The sequence below is a fragment of the Brachyistius frenatus genome, unplaced genomic scaffold, assembly GCF_029030835.1.
Source record: "Brachyistius frenatus isolate BFR_SWC_R1_liver_20210118 unplaced genomic scaffold, ASM2903083v1 Contig_569, whole genome shotgun sequence".
In the NCBI taxonomy this organism is placed as follows: Eukaryota; Metazoa; Chordata; class Actinopteri; family Embiotocidae; genus Brachyistius; species Brachyistius frenatus.
This window is the reverse complement of record NW_027211168.1, coordinates 42,501-57,500: the sequence shown is the minus strand read 5'-3', so window position 1 is coordinate 57,500 and position 15,000 is coordinate 42,501. Positions and strand designations below refer to the sequence as shown.

The 15,000-nt window shown below is 47.0% G+C and overlaps 1 protein-coding gene across 1 annotated transcript in view; it reads right to left on the bottom strand.

Moving 5' to 3' along the window:
• Nucleotides 1–15,000, bottom strand: part of LOC138614780 (hepatocyte growth factor receptor-like) — a gene marked incomplete at its 3' end in the record, with an annotated part of 39,542 nt that overhangs the window by 497 nt on the left and 24,045 nt on the right. Inside the window, exons 3-9 of the mRNA XM_069688358.1 lie at nt 13,981–14,184; nt 2,337–2,465; nt 2,080–2,256; nt 1,174–1,331; nt 697–811; nt 390–526; nt 1–31 (exon numbers count right to left, since the gene is read on the bottom strand). The exon at nt 1–31 is cut by the window's left edge and continues 134 nt beyond it. Coding sequence (XP_069544459.1) covers nt 1–31; nt 390–526; nt 697–811; nt 1,174–1,331; nt 2,080–2,256; nt 2,337–2,465; nt 13,981–14,184 — 951 coding nt within the window. The remainder of the gene's footprint in view (nt 32–389; nt 527–696; nt 812–1,173; nt 1,332–2,079; nt 2,257–2,336; nt 2,466–13,980; nt 14,185–15,000) is intronic.

Here is a 15,000-nt window from a genome sequence, read left to right as displayed (position 1 = left end):
CGTCTTACAGGTGAGCATGGAGGACGACAGGCTGGGGGGGGGGCATACTTTTTAATACGCACAATGGAAGCTACTGTTCATCCGTTTGTCCTGCAGACAATTCATGCTGCTTTGACCTTTAACCTCGAGCTCACAGGTCATGATGTTCTCTCTGCTCAGGTTTCAGGTTTATGGTAAAGATGCAAATGATGAACTAGCAGTCATAAAAAAAAAACAAGCAACAGAAGTACTGCTGTTGATGAAGAGATGTGAGTGATAAAAGTTCTTCTTCCCTGCAGGACACATCTGTGAACCTCAAACCAAACTCCCACATTCATGTCTGTTAATAAAGGAAAGGAGCGTGCTCCATCTGTATCATCTCCACCATGCTATAAAGAGGATGAACTGACCTCTGGATCTTGCAGACGGCCTTCCCGACGGTCACCAGCTGCTTGTTTCCGGTGTCCAGGAACGCTCCTCGGATGGTCAGCATGGTGTTTCCGGACTTCGGCCCAAACGTTGGGAAGATTTCATGGATGACGGGGTCCTGATGAAGAGACACACTCTGACCAACGGTGTGTGCAGTGGAACGTCTGCTCCATCTTTCACGTGTTTATCAGTTATGTTTGTTTCAGCTTTACACATCATGTAAATGAATAAAACCTTTTTTAAATCACAGATGTTTTACTGCAGCAGAAATAAAAACCAGATTTTTACCACCACGGTGAAGCCCTCCATCTTGGCGACCTTGTGTCCACTGGTGACCTTCACTGTGTGTCCTGAAGGGGTGAAGTTCCCACTGAACACCGGGGAACACTGCATCTCAGTCCACCTAAAGCCCAACCCCCCCGACAGCACACAGACCCGCCATTATACCACCGTTTAGTCTAATTCAATGATCATCCAGCATCCTACAGGAATGCACTCAGACCTCATCTCCATTTCATTTTATTATTTTATTCCCCAGTTTGTAATGAGCTTGTTTGGACGTGGACGTCTGGACTCAGATCGTTCCCAGCAATCTTTCACTTAAGGAAGTCATGTGTTGAATGTGGGGGTGGGGAGGGGGTAGGGCAGGGGTGGGGGTGGAGGGTGTTAACATTCTTACTTCAACACAATAACTCCTATTAAAGCTGCTGCGTCCCTCCAGGACACCACAATACACACTTTACACTTACACACATACACACACACCTGTTGATGTTGTCCTGTCGGGGCAGTTTACAGGGAGCTCCGCCCACCTCTACGGTCACCAGGGAGGCCTTGAAGCTGTCCGTCTTGTCGAAGCCCAGGTTGTGTCCACAGATGGTCACCGTCGTGGAGCCTCGTATCGGTCCGGAGGACGGAGCAACCTAAAGTGTCCAAAGGAACATTAAACATGTGTTCTTCCCATGAAGCTCAGATATTTACCTTTTATCTGAACTCCAATAGCTGCTTAAATCAAGAGGTTTTTATTCCTCCTTTATTTACCTGATTTACCAGGTAATGAAACAACACTTCAGGTGTGTGATGCAGGAAAGTAAAAGTACACTTTGAACATCCAGCACTGAGTGATGTGGAAGAAACTTCCATTTAAACTTGAGTTTCCACTCTGTTCAACTTTGTGCTGTAAAACAGCACCAGTTAAAGGTCCTTTTACAGCTTCTTGTCCTATTAACCCGTTTTGTTGAGTTCAGAACGGTGAAGTTGTGTTTTTTCTTGTTTTCTATGGAGGCAGTCAGCAGGATGACATTCACCTTTAAAGGAATGAAAACCAGCCGTAATGAGCTTAAAGCAGCACTGCTGTCAAAGAGTCTGCTTCACAGGAAGGACCTCAACCTTCAAACATTCACATCAACAGACAGGTCATCAAATGAACTTGTTATTATTAATATTAGATTCAGCCGGAATAAAGTTTGAGCTCAGCAGGATGTGATCACAGAAATCTGGTTCAGGAGGAAGCGGAGACGTTTTTTATTTGATTTTGGATTCGTGTTGAAACAGCAGTGAACTGAATTCTGTCTGATCTGGATGGAAAAATCATGACGTGATGAATCAATAAAAAAACAAACGTCCCTTCATGTACTGATGTTCACCATGGAGACGCGTTGCCGTGGTTACCTTGGTGATGACAGGTGTGCAGGTGTCCTGGGTCCACACGGAGGAGGAGGGACACTGGTTGGCTCTGGTGCAGCGTCCATCACACCAGCCGCACTCTGTCACCCGTGATCGCAGCAGACAGGAAATACAGGTGGTCAGCTGACCGCAGCCGGGACCAATCAGAGGGATCTTAGTAATCTTGGAGGAGGAGGAGAGAATTTAGGACACAAATCTCCAAATAATATTTAGATGTGAGTGAGCGGTGGTCCAGAGCCCACCTTGTTCCCGGTGGCCATCAGCAGGGCTCGGTCCGACGGGTCCGTGTCCAGCAGCACCACACTGGCAGAGACGGGTCTGGAGTCCAGACGGATGTCTACGTGAGGAGAAGCAAACCTAGAGAACAGCACCTGAAAGAGGGGCGGAGCCATCATGTCAGTCAGCTTTCTTTTACCTTTATTAATGTAACAGTAATCAACACGCTCATTAATCTGTTTATCAATAACTCATCATTAACGTCTGTAATTAGGTATGAAATAGAAATCAAGGCTTATTCAGCGGTAACATCTGCTTATAAAGATACATAGTGTACTGTATTTAATGTGTAATTAAATAACATCATTAAAATGCACCACAAGCTGCCTAGAGAGATATTACGTGAGATTAAAAAAATTAATATGGTGAGATGAAGACAGCTGGTTGTTTTATTCTTCGCTCGTCACCACAGTTTATATCGTTGATGAGTTGACTTGGAATAACTCACAGTGTGGTGAGTGATACACACCTGGTACACACCTGATACACTCCTGATACACACCTGGTACACACCTGATACACACCTGGTACACACCTGATACACACCTGATACACTCCTGATACACACCTGATACACTCCTGATACACACCTGGTACACACCTGATACACACCTGATACACTCCTGATACACACCTGATACACACCTGATACACTCCTGATACACGCCTGATACACACCTGATACACTCCTGATACACACCTGGTACACACCTGATACACACCTGATACACTCCTGATACACACCTGATACACTCCTGATACACACCTGATACACACCTGATACACACCTGATACACTCCTGATACACTCCTGATACACACCTGGTACACACCTGATACACTCCTGATACACACCTGATACACTCCTGATACACTCCTGATACACACCTGATACACTCCTGATACACACCTGATACACTCCTGATACACACCTGATACACACCTGATACACACCTGATACACTCCTTATACACTCCTGATACACGCCTGATACACGCCTGATACACTCCTGATACACACCTGATACACTCCTGATACACGCCTGATACACTCCTGATACACACCTGATACACACCTGATAAACACCTGATACACTCCTGATACACTCCTGATACACTCCTGATACACTCCTGATACACACCTGATACACTCCTGATACACACCTGATACACTCCTGATACACACCTGATACACACCTGATACACTCCTGATACACACCTGATACACACCTGATACACTCCTGATACACACCTGATACACACCTGATACACACCTGATACACTCCTGATACACACCTGATACACACCTGATACACACCTGATACACTCCTGATACACACCTGATACACACCTGATACACACCTGATACACTCCTGATACACACCTGATACACTCCTGATACACACCTGATACACTCTTGATACACACCTGATACACACCTGATACACTCCTGATACACTCCTGATACACACCTGATCTGTCTGTTGTGTTGTGTTGTGTTGTGTTGTGTTGTGTTGTGTTGTGTTGTGCTGTGTTGGATTGTGTTGTGTTGTGTTGTGTTGTGTTGTGTTGTGTTGTGTTGTGTTGTGTTGGATTGTGTTGTGTTGTGTTGGATTGTGTTGTGTTGTGTTGGATTGTGTTGTGTTGTGTTGGATTGTGTTGTGTTGGATTGTGTTGTGTTGTGTTGGATTGTGTTGTGTTGGATTGTGTTGTGTTGTGTTGTGTTGGATTGTGTTGTGTTGGATTGTGTTGTGTTGGATTGTGTTGTATTGTGTTGTGTTGTGTTGGATTGTGTTGTGTTGTGTTGTGTTGGATTGTGTTGTGTTGTGTTGGATTGTGTTGTGTTGTGTTGGATTGTGTTGTGTTGGATTGTGTTGTGTTGTGTTGGATTGTGTTGTGTTGGATTGTGTTGTGTTGTGTTGGATTGTGGTGTGTTGTGTTGTGTTGTGTTGTGTTGGATTGTGTTGTGTTGTGTTGTGTTGGATTGTGTTGTGTTGTGTTGGATTGTGTTGTGTTGTGTTGTGTTGGATTGTGTTGTGTTGGATTGTGTTGTGTTGTGTTGGATTGTGTTGTGTTGGATTGTGTTGTGTTGTGTTGTGTTGGATTGTGTTGTGTTGTGTTGTGTTGGATTGTGTTGTGTTGTGTTGTGTTGGATTGTGTTGTGTTGTGTTGGATTGTGTTGTGTTGGATTGTGTTGTGTTGTGTTGGATTGTGTTGTGTTGTGTTGTGTTGGATTGTGTTGTGTTGTGTTGGATTGTGTTGTGTTGTGTTGTGTTGGATTGTGTTGTGTTGGATTGTGTTGTGTTGTGTTGGGTTTGTTTTGAAGCACTCTGTTTCCTCTGAGTAGTTGAGTCTCGTCCAGTCTCATGGGTTACATTTACCAACAGCTTTAGAATGAAAATGTTGGATGCAGTATCCCTAAATGTTATTACTGCTTCTAGAAATGTAAAATAAAGTCAAGCAAACATCTTTACATTTTTTAATTTTAGGTAAATATTTGTATTATTTGTTCTCTGAGAGTTTATAAGAATAATATGTCTTATGGTTACCACTGCCTTACATGATGGTTTACTTGGAAACTGGAAACCAGCCATCATTAAAACACCTGGACTATACTTTACCTGTAAAATGTCAACTGTAAAATTCAAAGTGTTTGGAAATAGAAACTAAGACATTAAATTAGCTCACACACTTCTGGACCAACACCAGCTGAACTCGCACTCTGTGTCTCTTCTTTCAGGAGTTGTTTTTTTTTTGCAGTTTTGTGACTGAATTTCTAGAGAACTCTGGTTCAGATCAGAACCGAACCAGAACCACAAAACAATGGATACAACATCTGTCAATCTGCATTTGACTTTTAAAGTTAACTGTGCTTATAGCAAATTAAGACAGTATAAGCATGAATATAAAGATATAAAAAAAAGTTACAAAAATATATTTTTTGTGTTTGTTGTTGAAAAATCTACACAGAATTACCCATGATCCTCAGGGCTCATAACAAGTACTCTTTAAAAGTTTAAATACATTTCACAGTTTTGGAAATTGTTTAGCTTCTGCGAAGTTGATCTCAGTCACAAATTAACTGCTTTTATTTTGAAATCCATCATTATCTGGATACTAATAATCAGTAAATATGATCTATGCTAACTTCTCACACATACTGAACTCAATACTTCATTAACACATTTTATATACACGTCCTCAAACATAACCAGTTAGACGCACGCACGCACGCACGCACGCACACACACACACACACACACACACACACACACACACACACACACACACACACACACACACACACACACACACACACACACACACACACACACACACACACACACACACACACACACACACACACACACACACACACACACACACACACACACACACACACACACACACACACACACACATTCAACACACCTGGAACAGTATTTATCATTTGTGGTTACGCTGCAATTACAGGCCTCGGAGCAAACAGAACCGAGCCGGGTCTCTAATGGGGCTGTGGTTACTCCAGTTACATGAAGCCGACTAAATTATACACACACACGCGCGCGCGCACACACACACACACACACACACACACACACACACACACACACACACACACACACACACACACACACACACACACACACACACACACACACACACATAGCTCATGGACATTTTTCTCTCTTGTCAAGATGGAACTGAAACATGATGCATTCTCCAAAATAAATCAGCACGTTCAGGTGTTGTCAGCAGAACAAATCACACACACACCTGGCTGCTGTGAAACACTGCAGCCAGGTGTGTGTGCGTTTCACTGATTGTCTCGGAAAAAACACTGAGACATGACCTCATTTCATCCTCTCACTGAGTCTCCCTGCGTGAGAGTAAAAACCACCAGAATCTGTACTGTGAACTGTCAATTGTTGGTCAGCTCGTAACCTGTCTACCGTCGAGTAACCTCTCTACCGTCTAGTAACCTCTCTACTGTCTAGTAACCTCTCTACCGTCTAGTAACCTCTCTACTGTCTAGTAACCTGTCTACCGTCTAGTAACCTCTCTACTGTCTAGTAACCTCTCTACCGTCTAGTAACCTCTCTACTGTCTAGTAACCTCTCTACCGTCTAGTAACCTGTCTACCGTCTAGTAACCTCTCTACTGTCTAGTAACCTCTCTACCGTCTAGTAACCTGTCTACCGTCTAGTAACCTCTACTGTCAATAACCTCTCTACTGTCTAGTAACCTCTCTACTGTCTAGTAACCTCTCTACCGTCTAGTAACCTCTACTGTCAATAACCTCTCTACTGTCTAGTAACCTCTCTACTGTCAATAACCTCTCTACGGTCTAGTAACCTGTCTACTGTCTAGTAACCTCTCTACCGTCTAGTAACCTGTCTACTGTCTAGTAACCTCTCTACCGTCTAGTAACCTCTCTACCGTCTAGTAACCTGTCTACCGTCTAGTAACCTCTACTGTCAATAACCTCTCTACTGTCTAGTAACCTCTCTACTGTCAATAACCTCTCTACTGTCTAGTAACCTCTCTACTGTCAATAACCTCTCTACTGTCTAGTAACCTGTCTACTGTCTAGTAACCTCTCTACTGTCAATAACCTCTCTACTGTCTAGTAACCTCTCTCTACTGTCTAGTAACCTCTCTACTGTCAATAACCTCTCTACTGTCTAGTAACCTGTCTACTGTCTACCGTCTAGTAACCTATCTCTACTGTCTAGTAACCTCTCTACTGTCTAGTAACCTCTCTACTGTCAATAACCTCTCTACTGTCTAGTAACCTGTCTACTGTCTACCGTCTAGTAACCTATCTCTACTGTCTAGTAACCTCTCTACTGTCTAGTAACCTGTCTACCGTCTAGTAACCTCTCTACTGTCTAGTAACCTCTCTACCGTCTAGTAACCTCTCTACTGTCTAGTAACCTGTCTACCGTCTAGTAACCTCTCTACTGTGATTAACCTCTTTACTGTCTAGTAACCTGTCTACCGTCTAGTAACCTGTCTACTGTCTAGTAACGTCTCTACTGTCTAGTAACCTCTCTACCGTCTAGTAACCTGTCTACTGTCTAGTAACCTCTCTACTGTCAATAACCTCTCTACTGTCTAGTAACCTGTCTACCGTCTAGTAACCTCTCTACTGTCTAGTAACCTGTCTACTGTCTAGTAACCTCTCTACTGTCAATAACCTCTCTACTGTCTAGTAACCTGTCTACTGTCTAGTAACCTCTCTACTGTCAATAACCTCTCTACTGTCTAGTAACCTGTCTACTGTCTAGTAACCTCTCTCTACTGTCCAGTAACCTCTCTCTACTGTCTAGTAACCTCTCTACCGTCTAGTAACCTATCTCTACTGTCTAGTAACCTCTCTCTACGGTCTAGTAACCTATCTACCGTCTAGTAACCTCTCTCCCTCCAGAGGTCTTGTTTCCCAGCATCCCTCCTCCCTCTGTTTAGCCTCATGATCCCAGTTAGGTTTGTCACAGCCAGTATAATAGTGGCTCTCCTCTGGGATGGGTTGTACAACAGGCATCTCTCTGGAGGTAATAGCAGTGTAAATTACAGCTTATTGTATTAAGTAGGCAGGAGGGTGGGGTGGGGGTGGGGGTAAACACGGCTGCTGTGTTGTTCCCACAGAGGCCCACTGAAGTCCAGGGAAACACTTCCTGAGCCTGAGTGGAGTCCGTCAGGGCGAAACAAGGCTCATTTCATTCACCTCCCTCCATCCCGCCGGGAGCCACCAGGAAACCACAGGAACAGTTGACAGGTTCTTTTTATCGCTCTAACAATGAACCGAGGCGACCACCTCTCCTAGTTGAACTGGTGCTCAGCTGTGGACGAAGAGAGCAGCTGGCCGGAGGGTCGGCAGGTCAGATGCATGAAAGCAGGAAGCGGGAGTGAGAAACTGCAGTCACATCCGGTAACAGTAAAAGTTCTGAATTCTGGCAGCAAGGAGGCTCATTAACTTGGAGGTTTAGTCAGATTAAGACTTCAATGAGTTCAGTAGGTACATCAGGTCAGCACTGAACCAGGAAATGCTTCTGTGATGATGCTTCCAATAAAGAGTTTAATTGTAACTCCACCTTTCAACTTCATTTTCTTGCAAAACAGTCGATATGTTTAAAAATGAAACTATATTTAGATTGTGACCGTGTTCCTTCCTTGATTAAACTCTGCCACTTTTCAAGACTTCAACATCAACATTGGTGATTAAGAGCTGTGGATAAAGCTGCTGGCTGAATCACCAAATGAATGAATGACTCAGGACGTCCCCTTTAGAAAAACGTCTCCTGTTCAGTCCCCATCTTTTAAATAATTAGCATAATTAGCATTTTGTTCCTTTTTCTGCTTCACTAAATTTTCTTTGCTCACACTTGGTTTTTGTCTTTGGAAAAGTATTTTTTAATCAACTTCCCTGTTGTTGCTGCTGATGGCCCATGTCTGTTTGTCTGCCTGTGTCTGTCTTTCTGTCTGTTTGCCTGTGTGTCTGTCTGTCTCTCTTTCTGTCTGTGTGTGTCTGTCTGTGTGTCTGTGTTTGTCTGTCTGTCTGTCTTTCTGTCTGTCTCTGTGTCTATCTATCTATCTATCTATCTATCTATCTATCTATCTATCTATCTATCTATCTATCTATCTATCTATCTATCTATCTATCTATCTATCTATCTATCTATCTATCTATCTATCTATCTATATGTCTGTCAACATTTATATTTCACTCCTGTCTATTAAAGTACACGTTTAATTCATTGTCATAAGTCTCCCATTTTTTTGGTTGCTAATAAATTTTAAGTTTTTTTTCAATCAAAAGTTTAAAACATTTTGGTGCAGCAACAGTAATAACATTTTTTTTGTTAGCAGACACCTTGATATTCTTTGAAGATTTATTTCCACTTTTCCAAACAGTTTTTCCTTCCTGTTAAAAGCAAGTTGATAAATTCTGACCATCGATATATTTAATCACTTGTTTGAAGAAAATCTGATTTCTAGGATGTTTGTTGATAAAAGTTCTCTTCAGACTTTGAGCTAAAACAACCTTCAGCCGACTCAGAAACAAAAGGAAGTGAGGAGGGTGTGTGTGTGTGTGTGTGTGTGTGTGTGTGTGTGTGTGTGTGTGTGTGTGTGTGTGTGTGTGTGTGTGTGTGTGTGTGTGTGTGTGTGTGTGTGTGTGTGTGTGTGTGTGTGTGTGTGTGTGTGTGTGTGTGTGTGTGTGTGTGTGTGTGTGTGTGTGTGTGTGTGTGTGTGTGTGTGTGTGTGTGTGTGTGTAAGGGGGGGCTGGAGAAACACAGCAACAGCTGCATGGACGCTCAGCGGGCAGAAAATGCCTTGGGAGGGAAGGTGTCAGCGAAGGCCGCCATTCACCATTAATGTGGCGTTCGGCATGTAACCCCCCCCCCTTCCATCTCTGCAGCTGTCAGCCCTCTTGTCAGCCAACTCTCTCCTGCTGTTTTTTTTTGCCATGCATGTCTTTTCATTCTTGTGTTTTGATTCACTTCGTGTTTGTTCCATGTTTTTTCTTTATGAAGCACCGATGCAACGCGACCGGCTGCACTTCACTGCAGCTGCAGCCATCGCATGGATACGGTTTTATTGTTGGAGTGGATGAGTGAAATAACTTGAACACCACATGAAAAGAGAGCGTCACTGCAGTGAGTAACTGAGATGCAGCTTGTCACGCTGACTTCTTTAGTCAAATGCCAAAACGTTATATTTTACCTCCATAATCACTTGTGACTGTAACAACAGATCCTCGTTTGAACTGCAGGTGCACTAGAAGCTATTAAATCATATTATAGGCTGTGAATCAGCCTGGTTAGTCATGTAAATGTAAATCCATAACACTAATGGAGTTATTGTAGTCCAATAATTAAACCTGTTAGTAGGACCGGTGATCTTCTAAAACCAAAAACACGTTTATGGAACGTGTCAAAGAAAGTTTCGCAATTCCAGAAACTTCAGATAAATTTTAACCTCATTGTTGACGCAACTTTTGACCTTAAAATTACAAAATGTGGGAACCAAATACCTGCTGGACTGTCCCTGATGACACTATTGACAAGTTTTTGGCAGCAAAAACTGCAGTTTATAATCTTTAGAGGAACGTATTAATAAACGTATTAATGTCAGTGCTGCAATCCAAAAATCATGTAACCAAGGATAAATGATAAATAATGTGTACAGTGGCAAAAAAAAAAATCAAACTACTGTACGAGATAGGAGGAACTCTGTCACTCTCGTGTCACCATGAAAAGTACCTGATTATTTATAATTAAGGTGATTCAGATTATAGTTTAGTTTTGTACATGAACATGCAAATTGAAGAGAAATGTCTCAGGATTAATTAACACATGACACCCCATAATAAAAGGATGACATAAGACAGCGTTATAGATGATCAACAGGAGTCTCCACTATAACACAATAATCAAATCAGCCCATCAATGAAATCCTGATAACTGAAGAAGTAGCATTAACATGACGCAAGATGCTGAAAGCTGGTTTGTCCTCTGACGGGCTGAAGGACCTGTGGAGGTTCACCGGTGGAGGTTCACCTGTGGAGGTTCACCGGTGGAGGTTCACCTGTGGCGGTTCACCGGTGGAGGTTCACCTGTGGAGGTTCACCGGTGGAGGTTCACCTGTGGAGGTTCACCTGTGGAGGTTCACCTGTGGCGGTTCACCGGTGGAGGTTCACCTGTGGAGGTTCACCGGTGGAGGTCCACCTGTGGAGGTTCACCTGTGGAGGCTCACGTGTGGCGGTTCACCGGTTGAGGTTCACCTGTGGAGGTTCATCTGTGGAGGTTCACCTGTGGAGGTTCACCTGTGGAGGCTCACGTGTGGCGGTTCACCGGTGGAGGTTCACCTGTGGAGGTTCACGTGTGGCGGTTCACCGGTGGAGGTTCACCGGTGGAGGTTCACCTGTGGAGGTTCACGTGTGGCGGTTCACCGGTGGAGGTTCACCTGTGAAGGTTCAACTGTGGAGGTTCACCGGTGGAGGTTCACCTGTGAAGGTTCAACTGTGGAGGTTCACCTGTGGAGGTTCACCTGTGGAGGTTCATCTGTGGAGGTTCACGTGTGGCGGTTCACCGGTGGAGGTTCACCTGTGGAGGCTCACGTGTGGCGGTTCACCGGTGGAGGTTCACCTGTGGAGGTTCACGTGTGGCGGTTCACTTATGGAGGTTCACCGGTGGAGGTTCACCTGTGGAGGTTCACGTGTGGCGGTTCACCGGTGGAGGTTCACCTGTGAAGGTTCAACTGTGGAGGTTCACCGGTGGAGGTTCATCTATGGAGGTTCACGTGTGGCGGTTCACGTGTGGCAGTTCACCGGTGGAGGTTCACCTGTGGAGGTTCACCTGTGGAGGTTCACGTGTGGCGGTTCACTTATGGAGGTTCACCGGTGGAGGTTCACCTGTGAAGGTTCAACTGTGGAGGTTCACCGGTGGAGGTTCACCTGTGAAGGTTCAACTGTGGAGGTTCACCTGTGGAGGTTCACCTGTGGAGGTTCACCTGTGGAGGTTCACCTGTGGAGGTTCACGTGTGGCGGTTCACCTGTGGAGGTTCACCTGTGGAGGCTCACGTGTGGCGGTTCACCGGTGGAGGTTCACCTGTGAAGGTTCAACTGTGGAGGTTCACCGGTGGAGGTTCACCTATGGAGGTTCACGTGTGGCGGTTCACCGGTGGAGGTTCACCGGTGGAGGTTCACCGGTGGAGGTTCACCTGTGGAGGTTCACGTGTGGCGGTTCACCGGTGGAGGTTCACCTGTGGAGGTTCACGTGTGGCGGTTCACCGGTGGAGGTTCACCTGTGGAGGTTCACCTGTGGAGGTTCACCGGTGGAGGTTCACCTGTGGAGGTTCACCTGTGGAGGTTCACCGTGGAGGTTCACCTGTGGAGGTTCACCTGTGGAGGTTCACGTGTGGCGGTTCACCGGTGGAGGTTCACCTGTGGAGGTTCACGTGTGGCGGTTCACCTGTGGAGGTTCACCTGTGGAGGTTCACGTGTGGCGGTTCACCTGTGGAGGTTCACCTGTGGAGGTTCACGTGTGGCGGTTCACCGGTGGAGGTTCACCTGTGGAGGTTCACCTGTGGAGGTTCACGTGTGGCGGTTCACCGGTGGAGGTTCACCTGTGGAGGTTCACGTGTGGCGGTTCACCTGTGGAGGTTCACCTGTGGAGGTTCACGTGTGGCGGTTCACCTGTGGAGGTTCACCTGTGGAGGTTCACGTGTGGCGGTTCACCGGTGGAGGTTCACCTGTGGAGGTTCACCTGTGGAGGTTCACGTGTGGCGGTTCACCGGTGGAGGTTCACCGGTGGAGGTTCACCTGTGGAGGTTCACGTGTGGAGGTTCACCTGTGGAGGTTCACATGTGGCGGTTCACCTGTGGAGGTTCACCGGTGGAGGTTCACCTGTGGAGGTTCACCGGTGGAGGTTCACCTGTGGAGGTTCACCTGTGGAGGTTCACCTGTGGAGGTTCACCGGTGGAGGTTCACCGGTGGAGGTTCACCTGTGGAGGTTCACGTGTGGAGGTTCACCGGTGGAGGTTCACCTGTGGAGGTTCACGTGTGGCGGTTCACCTGTGGAGGTTCACCGGTGGAGGTTCACCTGTGGAGGTTCACGTGTGGCGGTTCACCGGTGGAGGTTCACCTGTGGAGGTTCACGTGTGGCGGTTCACCGGTGGAGGTTCACCTGTGGAGGTTCACCTGTGGAGGTTCATCTGTGGAGGTTCACGTGTGGCGGTTCACCGGTGGAGGTTCCCCTGTGGAGGTTCACCGGTGGAGGTTCACCTGTGGAGGTTCACCACCTGTGGAGGTTCACCTGTGGAGGCTCACCTGTGGCGGTTCACCGGTGGAGGTTCACCTGTGGAGGTTCACCTGTGGAGGTTCACGTGTGGCGGTTCACCTGTGGAGGTTCACCTGTGGAGGTTCACCTGTGGAGTGTGGCGGTTCACCTGTGGAGGTTCATCTGGCGGTTCACCGGGAGGGAGGTTCACGTGTGGCGGTTCACCTGGTGGAGGTTCACCTGTGGAGGTTCACCTGTGGAGGTTCACCTGTGGAGGCTCACGTGTGGCGGTTCACCGGTGGAGGTTCACCGGTGGAGGTTCACCGGTGGAGGTTCACGTGTTTCGGTTCACCTGTGGAGGTTCACATGTGGCGGTTCACCTGTGGAGGTTCACCGGTGGAGGTTCACCTGTGGAGGTTCACCGGTGGAGGTTCACCTGTGGAGGTTCACATGTGGCGGTTCACCTGTGGAGGTTCACCGGTGGAGGTTCACCGGTGGAGGTTCACCTGTGGAGGTTCACGTGTTTCGGTTCACCTGTGGAGGTTCACATGTGGCGGTTCACCTGTGGAGGTTCACCGGTGGAGGTTCACCTGTGGAGGTTCACGTGTGGCGGTTCACCGGTGGAGGTTCACCTGTGGAGGTTCACATGTGGAGGTTCACCGGTGGAGGTTCACCTGTGGAGGTTCACCTGTGGAGGTTCACGTGTGGCGGTTCACCTGTGGAGGTTCACCGGTGGAGGTTCACCTGTGGAGGTTCACGTGTGGCGGTTCACCGGTGCCAAACTGATCACATTTTACAGGCAAATTAAGCCCCTCCCACCGACGTCCTCACCTGTATGTGGCGTCCGTCGGCGGTTCCCAGGTATGCCACAGCGCGGCCATGGACTGGAACCACGGATATTGAAGTAACCAAGGTGTTGGTCAGGTCTTTGTGCCAGTACTCCAACCTCTGGACGAACTGGGTCACCTGCAGGTGGTACGTGGCCTCTTTCCCCTCGCGGATCCCTTCGTGCGGGTCGCAGTCGTCTGATGAAGTCTGTGAAGAAACGGCAGACTTCAGTGGGAGAAAACTTCCTGCTGTGAACTCCAAGAACAACAGAATATACTGAACAGGGAGAAGAACAGTGTGTTGTGGTTCCACACATTACAGAGACAGACAGAAGAGGTGGTTCAGAGACGTCAGCAGCATCCTGAAGGAAACATCAGTGAAAATCTGCAGGAACACTGTGATTGCTAGAAAACTTTGAGGACAGACTGAGACTGGACGTCTTTATCCAAACATGTTCTATAATATCAGGTGGAACTATGTTCTTTCATCTCTCCCGGTGGGGGAGGGTCGAAGCCCCCTGAGCTCCTCTTTCATCAGGCCGAGCTCGTAACGGAGGTCTCGGTGCAGCAGCACCTCCAGCAGAGACACGTCATGGGAAACGGAGAGGACACTTTCACGCTGGGTTTCATTCCTCAAGCTGCTTTTTCTAACTTTCTTCCCCCCCTCCTCCTCCCTCTCTTCTGCTTCCTCCCTTCTCCTCTCTCCTCCCTTCTCCCTCCCTCCCTTCTCCCTCCTTCCTCCCTTCTGCTTCCACCCTCCCTTCCCCCTCCCCCCCCCCCCCCTTCTCCTTCCTCCCTCCCTCCTCCCTTCAAATGAGTTCAGAGGGAGAATGTGTCGTCCAGCTCCCTCGCTGGTTTTCTAAATGTCTCTGGTTTGTGCAGATTGTTGTGGAGCTTGTGGAGCATACAGTGAGAGCACAGACTGGAGCGGAGCTGCATTCAGGGCCTTTTCTCTAACAGTACCCCCCCCCCCAACACACACACACACACACACACACACACACACACACACACACACACACAC